This window comes from Chlorocebus sabaeus, chromosome 22 (assembly GCF_047675955.1).
Source record: "Chlorocebus sabaeus isolate Y175 chromosome 22, mChlSab1.0.hap1, whole genome shotgun sequence".
NCBI classification, from domain to species: domain Eukaryota; kingdom Metazoa; phylum Chordata; class Mammalia; order Primates; family Cercopithecidae; genus Chlorocebus; species Chlorocebus sabaeus.
This window is the reverse complement of record NC_132925.1, coordinates 41,322,640-41,345,921: the sequence shown is the minus strand read 5'-3', so window position 1 is coordinate 41,345,921 and position 23,282 is coordinate 41,322,640. Positions and strand designations below refer to the sequence as shown.

Here is a 23,282-nt window from a genome sequence, read left to right as displayed (position 1 = left end):
GACCTCGTGATCCGCCCGTCTCGGCCTCCCAAAGTGCTGGGATTACAGACCAGTCCTTTCTTAAAGGACTCCTGTCACATTGGGGATTCAGTTTCAACATGAGTTTTGGAGAGGACATTCACACCATAGCCTTCCACCCTTGGCCCTCTAAAACTCATATTCTTCCCATATGCAAATACATTAATTCTATCCCCGCAGCCCCAAAGTCTTAGCTCATTCCTGCACCAATTCTTCTTTGAGCCTATGAAATAAAAACACATTATCTACCTCCAAGATACAATGGTAGGACAAGCATAGGATTCACGTCATCATTCTAAAAGGGAGAACTAGGCAAGAAGAAAGAGAGTAACAGACCCCAAGCAAGTTTGAAAACCAAGAGAGAAGACATTGGGCCTTAAAATTCCAGAAAACCTTCTTTTACTCCATTTTCAGCATCCTCTGTACAGGTATAGGGGTTGGGTCCCTAAGACCTCAGGCAGTTCTGCCCCTGTGGCTTTGCTGGGCTTCGTCCAGCCAGCAGCTCTCCCAGGCTGACTTTGCATTGCACACTGGTAGCTCTATAGTTCTGGTATGGCAGTGGTAGTTCCACACCATGGTTCCACTAGGCATGGTTTCACTAGTCTCTAGTGGAGACTCTGTAGGGCAATTCCAACCCCTCATTTCCCCTTGGCATTGCTCTAGTGGGGCTCTCGCTGGTGGTTCTGCCCTGAGACAAGTCTCTGCCTGAGCCCCCTGACTTATCCTTTGACATGTGAGTGGAGATTACCAAGCCTCCACAGCTCTTGCTTTCTGTGAGCCTGCAGAATTAGCACCATTTGGATGTTACCAAGTTTTACAACTCATACCTTTTGAGCTGTGGCATGAGCCATACCTGGGGCTGCTTTGCACTGACCAGAACAGCTGACCTGCAAGGAGCAGTGTCCTGAAGTGGCACAGAGCAGTGGTATCTCAAGGCCTATTCACAGAAACCATTCTGTCCTCTTAGGGCCATGGGCCTGTGATGGCGGCTATTGGGGCAGCCTTGAAGATTTCTAAAATGCCTTCTGAAATGCCTTTAGGGCCTTTTCCCATTGTCTTGACTATTAGTTACTGGCTCCCTTTTAACCATGTTAATTTCTTTAGCAAGTGGTGGCTGTGCATTCTTGGATTCCCATCCTGAAATCTTCTTCCATTCTTTACCACATGACCAGGCTGCAAATTTTCCAATTTTTTTTTTTTTTTTTTTTTTTTGCTCTGTTTTCTTTTTCTGTGTTCACTGTAAGCAGATAGAAGTAACCACATAGCAGCTTGAGCAGTTTGCTGCTTAAAATTTTCTCCTGCCATGTACCCTAGTTCATCACTCTCAAGCTCAGCCTTCTACAAAGTTCTTGGCCATATGAAAACTGGACAAGTTCAGCCAAGTTCATTGCTAATTTACAACAAGGATGAGCTTTACTCTAGTTTCTGATACTTTGTTCCTCAGTTCTATCTGAAACCTCACCAGAATGGGCTTTACTATTTATATTTCTGTCATCATTGTGGTCACAACAGCTTAACCAATCTCCAAGGAGTGCTAAACTTTCTGTAGTTGTCTTATCTTCAAACCCCTCATTGGAATCTAGGCTTTTTTTTTTTTTTAAGCTAGTTCCTCAGAATTCTTCCAGCCTCTGCCCATTACCCAGTTCCAAAACTGCTTCCACATTTTCAAATAATCATTATCAGCAATGACCCCACTTGTCAATACCAATTTTCCATTTTAGTCCGTTTTCTCTTGCTTGAGGCAGAATACCTGAAACTGGGTAATTTATAAGAAGTTATGGAGGCTGAGAAGACCAAGGGTGAGAGGCTGCATCTGGTGAGGGTCCTCTTGCTAGTGGGGGCTACTCTGTTTTTTTAATAGTAACTTTATATAGGATATGACCTTCATCCTTTTCTGTTCCTTATTTTTGTGTGAAATTCATTTTCCTAAACCTCTATTTGGAAATAGGCTTGATTCAAGAAAGCTTTTCTTAACAGACTTCCTTTTTCTGTTGTTTTTGTGTTGTGTTCAAAGATATGGAAGCTGGATTTCTGAGATTTCCTGGCTTTCTTCCTTCTGCCCTTCGCTTTGGTTTATATCAGCACTGTCCAATAGTAATAGGTTTATTTGTAATAATTAAAGACTGGAAACAACTCACATGCCCATCAGTAGGGAGGTATTTAAACTGTGGTATATCCACACACTGGAATACTACTTAGAAGTGAAAAGGAACCAACTATACAACAGTAGAAGGCCTTCATTTTAAATTTTGAAATGTGTCTATATTTATTTTTGAACTTGAAAAATTCAATTATGATGTTTATCTTGCAATTTATTAGTTATGATTAAATTGGTATCAACTGTTACTCATGCTGTCTGCATGAAGTATACAAATAAACACATTACAATGTTATATAGGGGTCTAGATAAAAGTTACACTGAATCAACCCATTGATACCAACTACATATACATTTGTTACTTGTGCAACATCTCAACAGTAACTTACATGATGCAACAGATAAGATGAAATATAGTCATGCCAAAACAAAGTTGTACTTAATGGAAAAATAATTTATACTTCGGTTTTCAAATTCAAATTAAATAATGTTAAAAATTAAAAATATTTCTTTTCTATCAGACCCATTTCAAGCCCTCTATATCCACATGTGACTAGTTGATATTGAATTATACAGTATGTTTGTAGACCTCTTTCTTCTGTCTCTTTAATTCCTTTTCTGCATAATTTTTATGTCACTCCTGGCACTTTCTTCTTAGTACAGGTTCATGTCTCAGAAGGGAGCCATGATGAGTCAGTTTTGAGAGTTCAGGGGGCCTAGATTGCTCTAACCCTTTTAGACCTTCTTACTGTGCACCCCTTGCATTTACCTAGTATTAAGGAATGGCAAAGCCCTGCCACTATTCTAAAATTTGCCAACTGTGCATTCCAACAAATAAATACATTGGCTGTTTAGTGGTGTCCCTTTTTCAGAGCCATCAGATTTCACTCTGTTGCTGCCTTCTTTTTCTTATATGATGTAAGACTAATACAATGTAGTTCTTGTGGGTTTTGGTGGTTTGTCCTTACTAGCCTATATTTTATGGTTTTTAGGACGGTCTGCCTAATTTTACCGTAAATGTTATATGTGGTTTTTTTGGTTTTACTATCTCGTACTATCTCTATGTGAGGATTCAGAGAAATTGAAAAATTGCCACTACTGCTTCTGTCTTCTTCTGACAAATAAAATTTTGATAATGCATGTAATTTCCTTTTGTGTTCAATGGAAACTAGACGGAAATGTGGTAGGCATTTAGGTCAAGCAAGAAAGGGAGGTCAAAGAATTAATAATGCTAATTCTTTTGCTTAAATAATTTTTTTTCCTTCTATGTCTTCAGTTTGATAAGAGTTCTACAGAGATGAAAGAATTTGTAATGATGAAGCAACAGCTCCAGGAGAAGGAAGAACTCATTAGCACTTTACAAGCCCAGCTCAGCCAGACACAGGCAGAGCAAGCTGCACAGGTAGGGGTGGAAGGGACCTCATAAAATCAGGATAAAGAGCCATGAAGTCCAGTGGGTTATTACACACAAGTCAATTCAATGAGTCACTTTAAAAAATCTTAGTAGATAAAAGTATAGTAGCATGGGTGTTGCACTAGAAAGTAGAAGGATATATAGTAGAAGAGATCAGGAGATGTGTGATAGGTAAGTGCGTCATTAGGGAACACCAGAAAACCTCACAATGTGTTATTTACCTTGATTAATTTTCTGTAGCCTAATTGATGACTGTTTCTTAGTTCTGCAGGTCCAGAAACTTAATTTTAATAGCAGACAGAGATTCAGTCTTTTAGGAATGGGCTCATGCTGAGTTCAGAAGAGACCAATAAGTAAACCAAAAGAAATAAAAATAATTAGGTTCATTCTTTCCCTAAAATAATATCTATCTTAATAGGAAGATAAATTATAGTTAGATTACTTAGTGAGCCTGTAATGAGAAAGTGGTGTAGGTCATGTGATTTTATGTTAAATGGCACCAGTATGTGACATTCTTCTTCCCATTTTTTTCGTCTATCAAGACGAGACCATTTGGATTGGCATCCTCAACTTTTTCTGTTTTTCTAGGTTTCTTGGTTGGCCACCCATTCCCACATATTTATTTTTGAAATTGGGTCTCACTCTGTTGTCCAAGCTGGAGTACAAGTGGTACAATCATAGATCACTGCAGCCTCAATCTCCTGGGCTCAAGCCATCCTCTCACTCACCTCAGCCTCCCAAGTAGCTGGGGCTACAGGCATGTACCACCACATCTGGCTAAATTTTTTACATTTTTTGAAGAGACAAGTTCTCACTATGTTGCCCAGGCAGGCCTCGCACTCCTGAGTTCAAGTGATCCTCACACCTTGGCCTCCCAAAGTGCTGGGATTACAGGCACTGTAATTTTTGTGTGTGGGGGGGGAGGTGCAGTGGGGGAATGCTTATGAATCATGAAAGATTTTTTTCCCTGAAGTACTTTTGTACATTGCTAAACCTAATCTTATCCATTAGGTGTTTACTTTATTAATAATTTGTAGTATTAATGGTGCCTTCTCTCTATGGTTGGCCTACTGGTGTGTATACCGTTAAAATTGTATATCCTGAAATTCTTGGTTTTACCTATTAGCTTTTATTGTGTCCTTTTTTAATTTTTTATTTATTTTTATTGTGTCCTTTTTATGTATATGCAGTATATACAGTGCAGGATGAAGAAATACAAAATATGGTTTTTACCTATATGTTGCTAAAATATGGAAAGCCAGGATATGTAAACGTATTAAGAGATTCATCATAATTTAAGGCTTTCTGAATAAGTGCCAAGTACAAACACTTACAAAGTACTTACTTAAGCAGTACAAACAAAATATTTTGAGAGGTGAAAGAGGTTACTGTGAGTATGACAGTTAAGGAAAATTACATGAAAAAGTTGGGATTTAGGCAAAACCATGATAGATAGATAATATTCTAGACAAGCTGGGGAAGATAATTTCAGTGATGGGGAATGGTGTGAGCAAAACTGCAGAGAAGAAAAAGAATATGGAACATTTATGGGAAAGGAGTTAGAAATGTTTGGCTAATGAAAGACTCCAGTGCCTACACACTTGAAACACAAGAGTCCAAATTCCTAGTGAGTTCGGAATCCAGATAATAAAAAATTATGAGGATTTTCTTTTCTCCTACCAAAAAAGAGAGCCAAAGTTGATTCAAGGTATCACAAACTGAGATAGCAGCAGTAAAGGACCAGTGCAAAATGGGCAAGCTAACAGCTAAGCAGCATGCTCCACTGTAGATCTTAAGGAGATGAATAAGCAGATGCACACACGCACAACCTAAAAAGAAGACAAAGCACTGATACTGAGCAGCTTACAATCAGTCCATTTATTTCCATTTCATTCTGTTCAGAGCCAGTTAAAAATGAGCATGATCTAGAAGGCTGCAGGTAATGACAGCTGAAAACAGCTGTCTGGGGAGGTGGTGTGGATTTAGAAGCACACCAGGTTCTTTATTAGAAGCAATTCTTTGAAAATAAGACTAGAAAGATAGATTAGTATTTCCAGTTGCAGAGAATCTTGAATAAATGATATGTTAGTTTGAATTTTCACTTATAGGGCATGAGAATTTTATTGAAAGCTTTTCAGCCATGAGCAAGAAGTGTCCATGGTTTAATAGAAATCTAACTTAACTTCACCTTATGTGTTTAATATCTTAATCTTTCTAGAATCTTTAAAAAATACACTTCTTGTATATTTAAAACATTTCTAGTAACCATGAGTGTATAATTTTTGATCAAAATTTATGTTAGGCTAACCTCTGAATTTGAAAATAGGCTTTCTCTCACATTTCGTAGTTACTGTCTGGCCTATCTCTCTTCTAATGTCCTCATCTTTGACAATCAAAATTTCACTTTAAAAAGCTATTATCAAGTCTCAGTGTCTGTCTTGGAAAGTAGTCTGTGAGTTTTATTTGTGCAATATTCGGGGAGTGTAACTTGCATAGTTTCTCTGGTATGTGTCTTCAGTTGAGTTCCATGCAGCAGGTGGTCCGAGAGAAAGATGCCCGCTTTGAAACACAAGTTCGTCTTCATGAAGATGAGCTTCTTCAGTTAGTAACCCAGGCAGATGTGGAAACAGAGATGCAACAGGTGTGTTGCTAAAACTCAGTAGAATGACTGTCATTTTGGTTAATATTTAATCCATCACAGCCACTTTCCTACCCTTACCCACTGCTCTTCACTTGGTGTTAGTGTTTTCCTTATTGGCCTCTTTGGTGTCCTTGTCTTCTGTTGCATAAAAATTATTTATTTTTTGTTATCCTTTTCTTGCCTTTTACCCCTCTAATCAGGTTGTTGGTGCTCAAAAGCTGAGTTTAGTTGGTGAATTTATGTGATAGTCAAAAATTGGTTTCTCTTCAGTTTTCTGATTATAGCTACCTTTGTGCATTACACACCTAACCCAAAGCTTCAAATCAATGAAGTCAGTTTTAAATATTCAAAAAATTAGAGATGAAAAAGAATAATTTTGAAGCCATGAAGTCTTTTATTAGATCAGTAATTCTTTTTAAAAATAATTTGAGTAGATTTTGAAAATTGGCTTCATTGTATTTGAGTTCACCATCTACTAACTCAAAGTATTTGATTTCACTTAGTGTGTAGTGCAGTGTGGTACTGAAAGGCACTTCAGTGATACTTTATGTTTGATCTGTTTAATTAGAGTGAAAAGTAATTAGAGTTAATTAGAGCAAAAACTTCTAAGTTCTAAGCAATCTTTCAGAATGCACCACTAAATAAAGTGTTAGAATACAACATATTATTAAGTAGAATACTAATTGTATATGCTTATCGTTGATTTATTTATTCAACAAGTGTTTTTCAAGTGCCTGCTCTGTGCATGAAACTAGGAGGAGAGAAATGGTTCTTGCCTGCAGAGAATGTTCTCTTGGGTGGGTAAGATGTACATGTTACCTATGCTATCTAGGTACAGGTTATTAACTGTTATGATTTTGAAGGCAGATATGTGTCATTGTTTTTTTCTAATTTTTAAAGAGGCTCCCTAATTCAGGGACTTGCTTGTATCTGGGTCTGGTTGTTGGTGGTGCTCTGGAGAAGACATTTTGGAGAGTCTTTGTTGCTACTGGATGGGGAGCATGGCATGCTGGTCTCCCACTCTTTAAACTGTCATTTTCAACACCCCAAAATTTCAGTACACAAATCTACATGACATTTTGAAAGAGAAGCAAATACAAGCACTCATTTGTTAGCACATTATGTCTAAAATGTTTTCTTCTCAGAAATTGAGGGTGCTGCAAAGGAAGCTTGAGGAACACGAAGAATCCTTGGTGGGCCGTGCTCAGGTCGTTGACTTGCTGCAACAGGAGCTGACTGCTGCTGAGCAGAGAAACCAGGTACTGCCTTCTAATCTTTACTTCCTGCCTTGGGGGGTACTCATTTCCACTTTAGTTTGCCAGGCAGTAGATAAAAAAGCCTATTTAAAGTCTTCAGAGAATTGATGCCATTTATTCATTCTTTCAACGAATACCATGTACTTAAGTGGTGGGGATGCAGTACAATTAGTAGCAAAAATAAATACAGTTCTTTCCCTCATGGAGCATACATTGCCCTTCTTTATTATTGCTCTTTCCCTTTGCCATTTTAGGTCTAGGGTCCTAGTTTCTCTGGAATGTCATATAGATTGAGTATGCCTAATCTGAAAATCCAAAATGCTCCAAAATCTGAAACTTTCTGAGCACCAACATGACACCATAAGTGGAAAATGCCACAACTGACCTTGTGGAACAGGGTAACAGGTCAAAGGCAAATATGCACAAAATCATTTAAAATACTGTATAAAATTGTCTTTAGGTTATGTGTATACAATGTATATGAAACAAATGAATTTCATGTTTAGACTTGGGTCGCATCCCCAAGATAGCCAAGATATTCCAAAAATCTGAAAAAAATGGAAAACTGAAATACTTCTGGTCCCGAGCATTTAGAATAAGGGATACTTGGCCTATATTATCCTTTAGTGAGTTTCTTTTTCATCAGTTACTCTTCTCTGTCTTGAATGATTTTTGTGCTTTATGTACAGTCCCATCTTTTCTTGTTTTTGTCAACTGACCTTCCGTTGGATTGAAATGATCTCATTCTGCAATATTCCCTTGAGGTAATCAGTAATGCTGATCTGACTATAATCCGTCCTGCCATTTTTTTTCTCATATTGTCCTGATCTTCATTCTCATTGAACTCCATTGAATTCCACTTTGCTCCTCCAGTATGTTAATTCTTCCTTACCCTTGCTCCTTTCCGTGTCCTGTATGGACCCATGCTTGACAATTTGAACTACCTTTTTTCTAGCCCTTGGATTCCTTGTGTCCCTATCCTGTCACATCCAAGTAGTCTCATCATAATGCAGAATTGGTGCTACAGTCCACATTCTCTGTTTGTTTTTCTGGGTGCCTGTGTGCTGCTGGAGAAAGTCAGCCATTTCCTCTTCTCTTAATTTTCAACTCTCCTTCTTGAGAAGGGCTTTCTCTCTAGCATAGAAACATATTTCCATTTTTTTCTATCCTACAAGAAGCAGCACTTTACAATGCTTGTTGAAATGAAATAATACATTTATGGCTCATGAGACTTTGTCTTTTTTCTTAGATTCTCTCTCAGCAGTTACAGCAGATAGAAGCTGAGCATAATACTTTAAGGAACACTGTAGAAACAGAAAGAGAGGAGTCCAAGATTCTACTGGAAAAGATGGAACTTGAAGTGGCAGAGAGAAAATTATCCTTCCATAATCTGCAAGAAGAAATGCGTCATCTTTTAGAACAGTTAGAGCAAGCAGGCCAAGCCCAGGCTGAACTAGAGTCTCAGTATAGTGCTTTGGAGCAGAAGCACAAAGCAGAAATGGAAGAGAAGACCTCTCATATTTTGAGTCTTCAAAAGACTGGACAAGAGCTGCAGTCTGCCTGTGATGCTCTAAAGGATCAAAATTCAAAGCTTCTCCAAGATAAGGATGAACAGGCAGTTCAGTCAGCCCAGACCATTGAGCAGCTGGAAGGTCAGTAGCTGATTGCTTTTGAAGTCCATGTCTCTACCACCTGAGTGGCTTGTATTTCGTATTTTCAGGGATCTGTTAATGAAATCTTTGCTCAAACCAATTGAACCAATAGAAGGACTGAGAAAAACAGCTCTTCTGAACTTCTTGATGCATTTTTCCTGCCTCTGACTGGCTATAATCTGTCTTAATATTATAATTATCATTATAATACTAAAAATGTGATAGTGATGTTCCAGATATTAAATAGAATGCTATGTTAAATATGACTCTGATCTGAAGGATTCAGTGACTGAAACGAGTGGGATTTGAATTAGTTTTTGGAAAACTCAGGCCAGATCTAGGTGCATAGGTTAGGAGACTAAATTGCATGGAGTCATCCATAAATCTAAAGATGAATGGGTCTCAATGCTTTTCTTATAGGTGAAAATCTCTTTTCACCTGATTTCTTATAGGTGAAAATTTATCCTTTAAGAAGGTATAAAGGAAACTTTTAAAAAATGTGTTATTATAAAAGTAATATATGCCTCTAAAGAGTTGAACATTTTAGAACTTTATAAATTAAAAAGTGAAACTTCCTCAACACTAATACTCCATCTCACCAATCCTCTTCCCCAAATTATAACCTTTACTAATAGATTGGCATAGACATAGACATAAACGAAAGATTTTAGAAAGAGTTAAGTTGAAAATTTGTATTGAGGCCGGGTGCGGTGGCTCAAGCCTGTAATCCCAGCACTTTGGGAGGCCGAGGCGGGTGGATCACGAGGTCAGGAGATCGAGACCATCCTGGCTAACATGGTGAAACCCCATCTCTACTAAAAATACAAAAAACTAGCCGGGAGTGGTGGCGGGCGCCTGTAGTCCCAGCTACTCGGAGGCTGAGGCGGGAGAATGGCGTGAACCCGGGAGGCGGAGCTTGCAGTGAGCCGAGATCGCGCCACTGCACTCCGCCTGGGTGACACAGCAAGACTCCGTCTCAAAAAAAAAAAAAAAAAAAAGAAAAAGAAAATTTGTATTGAATAACAACGTTAGCCAGACAGTTTTTTGTTTGTTTGTTTTGAGACACAGTTTTGCTCTTGTTGCCCAGGATGCAGTGCAATGGCGTGATCTCAGCTCACTGCAACCTCCGCCTCCCGGGTTCAAGTGATTCTCCTGCCTCAGCCTCCCGAGTAGCTGGGATTGCAGGCATGCACCACCATGCATTGTATTTTGTATTTTTACTAGAGACAGGGCCTCTCGGTATTGGTCAGGCTGGTCTCGAACTCCTGACCTCAGATCATCTGCGCACCTCGGTTTCCCACAGTGCTGGGATTACAGGTGTGAGCCACCGCGCCCTAGCCAGACAATTTTGAAGGGCATCACACAGGACCAGGGTGTTACATGAGCAAGCTGTTCTCTTAAGTATGTTAATGTTTAAAACCATGTGGTGGAGTCTTGGTGGAATCCATAACACCTGTTGAGAGTGAAGAAAACAAAAACCCTAAAGCCATTTTCAAGGGGGAAATGGAAAATGAACTTTTAAAAAATGCCTAGGGCCGGGCACAGTGGCTCACGCCTGAATTCCAGCACTTTGGGGAGGCCAAGGTCGGGGGATTACCTGAGGTCAGGAGTTCGAGACCAGCCTGGCCAACATGGTGAAACCCCATCTCTACTAAAAATACAAAAATAATTAGCCGGGCATGGTGACACACGCCTGTAATCCCAGCTACTTGGAAGGCTGAGGCAAGAGAATCACTTGAACCCGTGAGTCAGAGGTTACAGTGAGCCGAGATTGCATCGCTGCACTCCAGCCTGGGCAACAGAGGGAGACTCCGTCTCAAAAAAAAAAAAAAAGCCTAGGCCTGTTTTATTTTACTTTTGAAGGAAGTGACTTACTGAGGTGTCCTTTGGTCCTTGAGAACATTTAAACAGTTAATAATGTTGTCATTGGCATCCTAATTTTAACTAAGGTAACTAAACTAGTAAACAGCATACAGTGTATCCTTAGAAGATAATAATAACTACATTTCAGACTTGAAGCAAATATTACATACATTTGTTTTCTTTTCCTTAGATCAACTCCAGCAAAAATCCAAAGAAATTAGCCAATTTCTAAATAGACCGCCCTTGCAACAACATGAAACAGCATCTCAGACTTGTTTCCCAGATGTTTATAATGAGGGCACACAGGTAATTAAATGTGAACTTCTTATGAATATTAACTGTTTGTCTTTGCTGTATCTGTACTTCAGTGCTCTAATGAGGATTTATTCCAGAGAGCTATATAAACCTTATGTTTTTTCTGCCTGAAAAAAATACTTTTTTGAGGACAATTCTATTTGAAAGGAATCATGAAAGGCATTAATGCAGTGTTTCAACAATAAAGAATAAGAAAATAATAGATAACAAATACCATGGTCTCAGAAGCCTTTCTGATTCTAAGGTCTTAACAATTTGTATTGGAGATGAATCATTACTTTTGCTTTTATAGTTAATTTTCCCAGTTCAGAAGTCTTTTTTTTTTTTTTTTTTTTTTGATAAACTAAGATTTGATCAGGTTTAGTGAACACGAGTCAGTCTAATCAAACTTAAAAGTCTACTATGGAAATCATGTTGTTCCCATTAATTAATTAACAGTAAAAAAAATAATGGCCAAGTAGCTTCTGATTGGCCAGTATATTCTCTCTTCCTTCTACAAAAATCTCTGTAGAGAGCTAGATTATAACCATCGAAGGCTGATGCAGGCTGATTGAGCCTGAATATCAAAATGAAGGTGGTTAGTTTGATGTTCTTAATTGACTAATGTCAAGTTGAGAAAACTAGATTCAGTCATCTCCACTGTAAGATTATACCCTTCCAAACTCACAGACGTATTGGTCAGCAAAGTCCTGTCGTTCCTGGGCTGTACTGTCCACTGATAAAAATTTTTGCCTCTTGGTTTCTAGCATCTAGGGTTTCCAGTCTCTTCTGTTCTCCCATTCTTGACTTTTTCCTCCAATGTTTTGTGAAGATATTTTCCAACCATTCAAATAAGTTGAAAGAGTTTTGTAGTGAACGTCTGTATACCCCTCTGAATTCTATCATGAACATTCTACCATGTTTGCTTTATCAAATATCTATTTATTCATCCCTCTGCCCATCCATCGATTCATCTTAAATTTGTAATACATTTCACTGTAAGTTGTGGACATCAGTACATTTCTCTCTAAATATGTCAGCATTCATATCATTGACTATATTTCAATATTTATTTATAATTATTCTTTTTCTCTTGAGGTAAGATTTATAAACCTTTAAATGCACAGATCTTAAGTATACAATTCCTTGAGTTTTGTCAAATGCATACACCTGTGTTGCCCAAACCCCTATTCATGATATATCACGTTACCATCACCTCACAAAGTATCCCTGTACCCGTTTATAGTCATTCTCACCCTTCCCCTCCAAAGACAACTACTGATTTTTCACCATAGATTAATTTTGCCTGTTTTACAACATCATGTACATTTAACCATACAATAGGTCCTCTTACGTGTAAAGCTTTTACTCAGCATATTTGGAGATTCAACCATATTGTGCATGTATTATAATTTATTCTTTAATATTGCTGAGAAACATTTTATGAACATGCTGAATTTTCCTTTTACATGATTGTACTGCATTTTCCTATTGATGGACACCTGGGCTTTTTCATGCTTTGGCTATTATGAATTAAACTGCTATGAACATTCTCATACAAGTAGTTATGTGTACATATGTTTTCATTTATCTTCAGTAAATACTAGCTGAGGAATTGCTTTGCTGGGCCATAGTGTACCTACGTATTTAGCTTTATTAGGAACTGCCAGATCTTTTCCCAAAGTGGCTGTACTATTTTTTTTTTTTCCAAGATGGAGTCTTGCTCTGTCTCCCAGGCTGGAGTGCAGTGGTGCAATCTTGGCTCACTGCAACCTCCGCCTCCCGGGTTCAAGCAATTATCCTGCCTCAGCCTCCCAAGTAGCTGGGATTACAGGCGCCCGCCACCACGCCCGGCTGATTTTTGTATTTTTAGTAGAGATGGGGTTTCACCATGTTGGCCAGGCTGGTCTCAAGCTCCTGACCTCGTGATCTGCCCGCCTTGGCCTCCCAAAGTGCTGGGATTACAAGCATGAGCCAGCACACCCGGCTGTGGTTGTACTATTTTATACTCCCACCTAAAATTTATGAGAGTTCCATTTGTTCCACATCTTCTCCAAGATTTGGTGGTGTCAGTTTTAAAACATTTCGGTCATTCTAATGGGTATATAGTGGTATTTCATTGTGGTTTAAATTTGCATTTCCCTGATGACAAATTATGTTGAACCTTTTTTCTTGAGATTCTTAGCCATATGTATACCTTCTATTGGTGAAGTGTCTGTTCACATCATTTCCCCATTCTTAAAATTGAGTTCTTTGTCTTTTTATTATCAAGTAGGAATTCTTTATATATTCTGAATGTCAATCTATTTATCATATATTTGGTGAATATTTTCTCCCATGCTGTGGCTTTTGCCTATTCATTTTCATCATGACATCTTTTCATTGGCACATACTTCTAAATTTTGATGAACTTAATTATTTATCATTTTTTATTGTTTTATTTCCTGTGTCCTGTGAAACCTTTGCTTAGCTCCAGTTCATGAAGATATTCTCTTATGTTTTCTTCCACAAGCTTTATGGTTTTAGTTTTCATGTGAAGTCTCTGAATCTCAAATGAATTTTTGTATGTGTTGTAAAGTAAAGGTCAAGTTGTTTTGTTTTTTCCCATATGGATATTTCATTGTTTCAGCACCATTTCTTAAGGAGACTTTACTTTCCTCATTGGATTCTTTTGCTGCCTTCATTGAAAATCAAAGACTAATAGATCTACTTCTGAATTTTGTGTTCTGTTATATTGATCTATTTGTCAGTCTCTATGCCAGTATCACAGTCTTCATTATTGTAGTTTGTTGTTAGTCTTGAAGTCAAATATTAATAGTATAAGTCCTCCAACTTTGTTCTTCTTTTCAAGATTGCTTTGATTATTCCCGGTCCTTTCCACATGAGTTATACAATCAGCTTCTCAAATTCTTCTTTTTAAAAAAAAGACAGATGAGATTTTGAATGGGTATTGCGTGGAATCTATTGATCAATTTAAGGAGAATTGACATCTTTACTAAACTTTTAAATCTATGAATATAGTGTGTACTTACATTTATTCAGATCTTTAATTTGTTTCAGCAGTGTTTTTTTAGTTTTCATTGGAGAAACTGTGCACATTATAACATTTATTCTGAAGTAGTTAATATTTTTGATATTATAGATGGAATTATTTTTATTTCATTTTCCAATGTATGCTAATATGTAAGTATACAACTGAATTTTATTAAGCTTATATTCTGTGACCTTGATAAACAAATTAATTTTATTGGTTTTAGTCTCTTTTTGTAGATTCTCTAGGATTTTCTATGTAAGCAATCATGTCATCTGAAAATAAAGACAAATTTCATTTCTTTCTAATTTTTATGCCTCCAGTACACTGTTTAATAGAAGTGGTGAGACTGGACTTTCTTGGATTGTTTCTAATCTAAGCAGAAAGTGTTCCATAATTTGCCATTGGCTGTGATACTAGTTTTAGGTTTTTAAGGAATTTCCTCTATCAGATCATCCTCAATCTTGTAGAGGAAATTTTCTTAGTTTTTTTGCTATTTCTTAATTTTTTCTTAATTTTTTTAAAATAAACTTTCTTTTTTTTTTTTTTTTTTTTTGCTATTTCTAGGCTATGTGGTTCTTCTATGAGTAATAACAAATGTCAAGTTGTAGCAAACCTCCTAAAAATTTTTCTATTTATTTATTTATTTTTTTGAGATGGAGTTTCACTGTTGCCCAGGCTGGAGTGCAGTGGTGTGATCTCAGCTCACTGCGACCTCAATCTCCCAGGTTCAAGCAATTCTCCTGCCTCAGCCTCTCAAGTAGTTGGGACTACAGGTGCCCACCACCACCGCACCCGGCTAATTTTGTTATTTTTAGTAGAGACAGGGTTTTGCCATGTTGGCCAGGCTGGTCTGAAACTCCTAACCATACCTCTTAACCATTGGTGATCTACCTGCCTTGGCCTCCCATTACAGGCGTGAGCCACTGCGCCTGGCCAGTTTTGTTTTTGTTTTTGTTTTTTTTAAATTTTATTTCTTTCTTTCTTTTGAGACAGTCACTCCATCGCCCAGGCTGGAGTGTAGTGGTGCGATGACAGCTCACTGCAGCGTCAACCTCCTGGGCTTAAGTGATCCTCCCACCTCAGCCTCCTAGGTAGCTGGGACTACAGGCACATGCCACCATGCCCAGCTATTTGTGTGTGTTTGTTTATTTATTGGTGGAAATGGAATTTCGTCATGTTGCCGAGGCTGGTCTAGAACTTCTGGACGCAAGCAGTCCTCCTCCCTTGGCCTCTCAAAATGCTAGAATTATAGGCATAAGCCACCACACCCAACCCCAATATATTTGTTGAAAAAAATCTGCATATAAGTGAACTCATGTAGTTCAAACACATGTTCAAGAGTCAACTGTATTATCCTTTTTCTATATTACTGAATTTGATTTGCTAATATTTTGTGAAGGATTTTTGTATTCATATTTACGAAGGATATTAGTCTATGGTTTTCTTGTTTTATAATATCTTTATCAGGTTTTGGTATTAAGGGTATGGCAGCCTCATAATATGTTCCCTTTTCTATTTTCTGAGAGTGTTTCCTTTCTTTCTATTTTATGAGAGTTTGTATGTGATTGGTATTATTTCAGTTTTTGAAAATAATTTTTTAAATACTTTTTTAAAAAAGAATTTACTGCTAGGTGCAGTGGCTTGCACCTGTAATCCCAGCACTTTGGGAGGCCGAGGTGGGCGGATCACCTGAGGTCAGGAGTTCAAGACCAGCCTGGCCAACATGGTGAAACCCCATCTCTACTAAAAATACAAAAAAAATTAGCTGGGCATGGTGACAGATGCCTGTAATCCCATCTCCTCGGGAAGCTGAGGCAGGAGAATCGCTTGAACCCGGGAGGTGGAGGTTGTAGTGAGCTGAGATCGCGCCATTGCACTCCAACCTGGGTGACAAGAGCAAAACTCCGTCTCAAAAAGAAAAAAAAAAACAAAAAAAAAAGGAATTTACCAATGAAACCATCTGAGTCTGGAGTTTTTGGAAGGTTTCTGATAATGAATTGAATTTCCTTTACAGATATAAGGCTAATAATAAGTTTTTTTTTTTTTTCACTCTGTGCCAGTTTTGGTTTGTTTGGGCTTTTTTTTTTTTTTCCTGGGGTTTTGTCCATTTCATTGAAGATGTTCTGTTTTTGTCATAATGTTGGTTACAGTATTTACTTTTTATCCTTTTAATGCCTGTAAGCTCTGATCCCTGCTGTTGTTAATTTGTGCTTCATTTTCTTTATCAGTCTACCTAGAATTTATTCAACTTTTTTCCCCAATCTTTTCAAAGAGCCACTTTTGGCCTTTTTAATTTTCTCTGTTGCTGATTATTTTCATTTTCATTGATTTCTACTCTTTAGTGTTTCTTTCTACTTGGATTTACTTTGCTCTTCTTTTTATAGCTTCTTAAGGTGAAACTTTTTATCAAAGATTTCAGGTCTTCTTTTCTCATATGAACATTTAAAGTTAACACAGTTCCCTCTAAGCACAGCTTGTTATGTTGTGGTTTTTTAATCATTTCAGTTTTTGAAGATTTTTCTGAGTTTCTCTGTGGTTTTTTCATTGACCATGGATTGTTTAGAAGTGTGTTCTAAATAAACACGTTGTTGTAGAATATCCAGCTATTTGGTTTTATTTCTATATATCTTACTGATTTCTAATATAATTTCATTATGATCAGAGAATATGTTTTATATGACTTCAATCCTTTGAAATTTATTGAGACCTATTTTATGATGCAGCATATGGTGTCTTGGTGAACATACTTTGTATACTTGTAAATAGTGTGTATTCTGTAGTAATTGGATTTAATGTTCTACAAATAGCACTTAGATCATAATATTGTTCAGGTTATATTTGTCTTTGATTTTTGTCAGGTTATTGAAACATTTGCTGAGAGGGGGTTGAAATCTCCAACTACGACTGTGGAATTGTCTGTTTCTCCTTTTAATGTAGTCATTTTTTGCCTCTTGGTAATTGGAATCTCTGTTATTAGTACATACACATTTATCTTTCAGATAAAATGTTCCTTTTTTCACTTACAAAATGTTACTCTATCTCTGGTAATACTTATTTGCATTTCTCTGTATCTGGCATTAATAAAAGTATTCAGTGTTATGTTTATTGCTTGAATGATATATTCTTTTCTGTCCTTTTACTTTTAACTTATGTCTTTCTTTAAAGTGAATGTCTTGAAGGCAACATATAGTTGGGTTATACTTTTTTATTTCTTCTCTTCTTTGTAATTGGAGTGCTTAGTCCTTTTAATGTAATTATTGATGTCATTGGATTTAGGTCTACCATTTTGCTTTCTGTTTTTTTCCTTCTGTTTTCCCTTCTTTTTTCCTGCCTTCTATTTGATAATTAGAAGTTTCTTGAATTTAATTTTCATTTATTGATTGACAACTTTTTCTTTTAAATAGCTCTATTAAAGTTATACTTAACATACAGTAATGTGTACACGTTTAAAGTATACAGTTTAAAGAGGGTTTTGTTTGTTTGTTCATTTGTTTTTTGAAACAGGGTCTTGTACTCTCACCCAGGCTGGAGTGCAGTCACGTGATTAGAGCTCACTACAGCCTTAACTTCCTGGGCTCAAGCAATCCTCTCACCTCAGCCTTCTGAATAGCTGGGACTATAGGCATGTGCCACCATGTCTGGACAATTTTTTTTTTTTTTGTAGTGACAAGGTCTCACTGTGTTGCCCAGGCTGGCCTCAAACTAACTCCTGGGCTCAAGTGATCCTCCTGCTTTTGTCTCCCAAAGTGTTGGGATTACAGGTGTTTAAGCCACAGCACCCAGCACAATTTGATAACATGTAAAACCATCACTACTATCAAGAAAATGAACATATTCATCATCTCTAGAAGTTTTCTCACATCCTCTTTTAATCTTTTCCCTCACATCTTTCCCTGCTAGACAAACACTGATCTGCTTTCTGTCATTACAGATTTTTAAAAAATTTTATATAAGTTGTATATACACTTTTTTGTTGGCTTATTGTACTCAGCATACTTGAGATTCATCCTAATGTCTGTTTAGTAATAATTCATTCCACTGTATTGTTGAGTATGTTGTAAACAGCACAATTTGTGTACCATTGACTCATTGATGGATAATTTGGGTTGTGGACAGTTTTTGGCTAATACATATAAAGCATTTATGTTTATGTTTTAAGGAGATTAAAATAAGAAAATAAATCTTAACTACCATTGCAGTTACCATTTCTGGTACTTTTCATTCTTTGGTGGTAGATCAGAGATTGCCAATCCTTTTATGTATAGTAAATATTTTAGGCTTTGTGGGTCAGATAGTCTTTGTTGCACGTACTCAACTCTGCCATTGTACAGCAAGAATAGACATAGAGCGAAGGGAAACAAATGGTTGTGGTTATGTTCCAATAAAACTTTATTTATGCAGACCTCCAAAGTTTGCCAAACCCTGGCTTCATATTTCCATCTGGTGTCATTTTTCTTCTCTCTGAAGGACTTTTTTTTTTTTTTTAATGGAGACAGATTCTCACTTTGTCGCCCAGGCTGGAGTGCAGTGGCATGATCATGGCTTACTGCAGCCTCATCCTCCTGGGCTCAAGTGATTCTTCCACATTGGCCTCCAGAGTAACTGCGACTACAGGCATGCACCATGATACCCAGATAATTTTTTTTTTTTTTTTTTACTTTTAGTAGAGATGAGGTCTTGCTACGTTACCTAGGATGGCTGGTTTTAACCTCCTGAGCTCAAATGATCCTCCTGCCTTGGCCTCCCAAAGTGCTGGGATTACAGGTGTGAGCTACTGGACCTGGCTCTGAAGGACTTCTTTTAATTTTTGTGTATGCGTGCACATGGATGTGTGTGCAAGTCTGCTGGTCATGGTTTTTTTTGTTGTTGTTTGTTTGTTTGTTTTTGAGAGGGAGTCTCGCTTTGTTACCAGGCTGGAGTGCAGTGGCGCAATCTCGGCTCACTGCAGCCTCCGCCTCCCGGGTTCAAGTGATTCTCCTGCCTCAGCCTCCCGAGTAGCTTGGATTATAGGCACCAGCCACCATGCTTGGCTAATTTTGTATTTTTAGTAGAGATGGGGTTTTGCCATGTTGGCCAGGCTAGTCTCGAACTCTGGTCTCAAGCAATCCACCCCCCTCAGCCTCCCAAAGTGCTGGGATTACAGGCATGAACCACTGCATCTGGCCCTTGCATTTTGTTTTTGATAAGAAATCCGTCATGCTTCTCTCTTTCTGTTTTTTCCTGCCTGCTTTTAGGATTTTACCACTGTTTTTGAGCACTTGAATTATGATGTGCCTTGACATAGCATGTTTCTTGTTATTGGGGTTCATTGAGCTTTTTCAATCTCTGTGTTTATAGTTTTGGAAGATTTTCTGCCATGAATTAGTCAAATTAGTCAAAACCTGCAATCTCTGCCTCCCGGGTTCAAGTGATTCTCCTTTGTTTCTATCTTTGTTTTGTTAACATATTTTGGAGCTTTTTTTTATGGGATTCAGTTAAATTCTTTGAAAAAAACTTGGTCCTTTCAGATCTTGCTGCTTTGATTTGTTAGGAGGGTTCGAATCAGTGCTCAGTCATTCCTTACTCCTGAGGCAAGACCTTGCTGAGTATCCTACTCAGTGCCCTGAGAAGTGTTTTTTCACCGTTGGCTATATAACGGACACTCTTCCGGGTTTTGTGCGAGCACCAGGTGCTATTCTTTAATCTCTTCAGATAGGTAGGGGTAGTTCAGGTAGCCTTGGATGCTTTCCTCACATTCATGTGCTGCTCTGTACTTCACTGAACACTTGTTCAGTCCCTTTGCAGATCTGCAGAGTTTTCTCTGCATGTGACTTTTTCCCATCTGGTATTCTGTTCTGTGAACTGCAGCTATCTTGCTCTTTCTGGACTGTCAGCTCTGTCTCATGAACTTAGGGAGTCTACCAGGCTCAGCCTATGTTCCCCCTTCTTGGATCACAAGCTGAAAACTCTCTTAAGTCATGAAGCTTGGTCAGCTTTAGGGATCACTTTATTTGTTTTCTGCCTCTTTCAGAGATAATTATCCTTTGTTGCTTGATATCCAGTATTCTGAAAATGATTATTTTATTTTGTCTGGTTTTGGTTATTACTATTTCAGGTAGGAGGTTAAATCCGTTCCATGTTACTCAGTCTTTAGCAGAAGCAAAACTCCTCTACTGGGTATTGAGCTATATCTTTTTACGAAAGTTTTTTAAGTGGTTGCTCTAGGAAGTACAACATATATCCTTTTCAGTCTTCTTAGAGTTAATACTGTACTACTTCACTTAAAAGGTAGAATCTTTATAATCATATACCCTTACCCTATTCCTTATGCCACAGTTGTTGTATGTATTATATTAACAAAAGTGATAAGCCTCAGCACACAATTTTAATATTTGTGCTTAAAACGATTATAGATTTGAAAGACATTAAGGGGAAAATATTGACCTTAACATTTATCCACATATTTACCATTTGTAATGCCCTTTCCTCTCTGATGATCAGATATCTATTTGATACCATTTTCTTCAGCCTCTACAACAACCCATAATATTATAGTATAGGTCTGTCTGTGAAAAATTTTTCTTAGTTTTTTTCTTGTCTAAAAATGTCTTTATTTTACTTTTACTCTTGAATGATATTTGTTACTGGATATTATAATTCTGGATTGACAATTTTTCTTTCAGAACTTTTTTTTTTTTTTGAGACAGAGTTTCGTTTTTGTCACCCAGGCTGGAGTGCAATGGCACAATCTCGGCTTACCTGTGCCTCCTGGGTTCAAGCGATTCTCCTGCCTCAGTCTCCCGAGTAGCTGAGATTACAGGCATGAGTAACCACGCCTGGCTAATTTTGTACTTTAGCAGAGACAGAGTTTCTCCATGTTGGTCAAGCTGGTCTTGAACTCTCGACCTCAGGTGATCCACCCGCCTCAGCCTCCCAAAGTGCTGGGATTATAGGTGTGAGCCACTGCATCCAACCTTACAGGCGTGAGCCACCACATCCAGCCTTTCTTTCAGTACTTTAAAGAAGGTGTTTCCCTCTTCTGGCCTATATTTTTTCCCTAAAAATTGGTCAGTATTCATTCGAATTGTTGTTCCTCTGTATGTAAAGTATCATTTGCCTATGGAGATTTTAGACTTTCCTTTTATCCTTGTCTGTGATGTACTTAGTTATAGTTTTCTTTGTCATTCTCTTGCTTGCTTTTGTTGAGTTTCTTACATATATAACCTTACATTTGAGAAATTTTTGACCATTTCTTAAAATATTTTTTCTTCCTATTCTGCCCCTCGTCTCTTCTGGTACTCCAATTACACGTATATTGAACCTTTTAATATTGTCCCACATGTCCCTGAGGTTGTATTCATTTTTTTTTTTATTCTTCCGTCTTCAGGTTGGATAATTTCTGTTGATTTATTATCTTCAAGTTCACCAAGACTTTCTTCTGTTGTCTATATTCTATTAAGCCTATCGAAATTTTCATTTCAGGTATTATGTTTATTAGTTATAGAATTTCAAACTGGTTCATTGTTACATTTTCTTTGTTCGTACTAAGATTTCGTTTCTTCTTATTCATTATGAGCATATTCATTTATGTCCTAAGCATAGATAAAATAGCTTCTTTATTAAAATTCTTGTTTGCTACTTACAAAATCTGCATCGTTTTATAGCTAGAATCTGTTGATTACATTTTTTTCCTTGAGAATGGGTCACACTTTCCTGTTTCTTTATGTGTGAATAGTTTTGTTTTGAATTCCAGATGTTGTGTTTTGTTCTCAAGATTCTATTTTATTATTTCTAAAATTTTAGTTACTTTTTATCAGACAGTAAGTTGGACTCAAACCCCAAACTCTGGCCTATGACAGAGAGGAATCAAAACTCCATTCAGTTATTTTTGCCTTAGCTGGGCTGCTTTAAGTCAGTTCAACAAATACATAGTGCCATTGTTCAGCCGGCAATTTCAGCTAAGTTTATACACAGAATTCAGGGCTCCTCCTTCCTAACTCTTTTTCTTCTCTCTGATCTCCCTCCTCACTTCCTAGCAGCTATGTTTGTCCCAAACTCCTCCTTCTCATTCTTCAAGCCAGAAATATCTGTGGCTATTCTAATAGAGTTTTACTTGCCCTGTGTACTGCAAACTGGGAACTTCCCTCAAAATAAAAGCCATAAAAACCCTAAATTCATCCCTTGCTATTTATTTTAAACATCGGATGAAGATTTTGGGGTCAAGTATGCTGTGAAGACCCTCATGGCTTAAAAATTCTACAATTGTATGAAAATTGTATAGAATAATACCCATGGAGAATAAAAAAAATATGTAAAGACATAAAACTAAAGATGTGGCATAATTAGATATATGCCTATCCTTAGGACCAAAAATTCTGGATGTATAAATTAAGGCAAGGGAATTTTTATTATACTTGGAAAAAAATTATAAATATTCTTCCTTTCTTAAGAGGTACATATTCCTTTACCTCTATTCCTCTTTGTGGAACCTCTTCTCATGTTCATTCTCCTTCAGGAGAGAGACCATGTTCCTTGGTGGCATTAATCTAATCTTTTAATATTATTTGTTTGTGAACCTGAAAATGTTCTTTCTTATGCTATAGACTTGGAATTTCTATCTTTGTATTCCAGGCTTCAATCTTAAATTTAAAAGCCAATGAACTTGATATTTGTGTGAAATATTTTATTTCTTTTTCTAAATCTTTAGATAAAACAGTTTTCTTCAAAGATTACCTAGGCAGATAAGTAGATGTTATTTTTAAAGTATTTTCATGGCTGGAGAACTTTTAGAAGACAAAAATGCTAGAGGCTATCTGGGCATTAGTGTGAGAATTTTCTACTGGAGAATCATTAATTTGTTGTCTTTCTATAATTTAGGCAGTCACTGAGGAGAATATTGCTTCTTTGCAGAAGAGAGTGGTAGAACTAGAGAATGAAAAGGGAGCCTTGCTCCTTAGTTCTATAGAGCTGGAGGAGCTGAAAGCTGAGAATGGTATGTATAAAAGAAAACCATAATTCTCTGTCTTCTTATCC

General features: G+C 37.3%; 1 protein-coding gene across 14 annotated transcripts in view; it reads left to right on the top strand.

Annotated features, from left to right (window-relative positions):
• Positions 1 to 23,282, top strand: part of GOLGB1 (golgin B1) — a 94,561-nt gene that overhangs the window by 23,756 nt on the left and 47,523 nt on the right. For 7 of the 14 annotated variants that reach the window (XM_038003400.2, XM_007985638.3, XM_007985640.3 and 4 more), the window contains 6 exons: positions 3,393 to 3,518; positions 6,049 to 6,171; positions 7,317 to 7,430; positions 8,677 to 9,079; positions 11,133 to 11,248; positions 23,127 to 23,241. In XM_038003400.2, coding sequence (XP_037859328.2) covers positions 3,393 to 3,518; positions 6,049 to 6,171; positions 7,317 to 7,430; positions 8,677 to 9,079; positions 11,133 to 11,248; positions 23,127 to 23,241 — 997 coding nt within the window. The remainder of the gene's footprint in view (positions 1 to 3,392; positions 3,519 to 6,048; positions 6,172 to 7,316; positions 7,431 to 8,676; positions 9,080 to 11,132; positions 11,249 to 23,126; positions 23,242 to 23,282) is intronic. The other 7 variants (XM_073009758.1, XM_007985646.3, XM_007985643.3 and 4 more) reach the window with 3 other exon arrangements.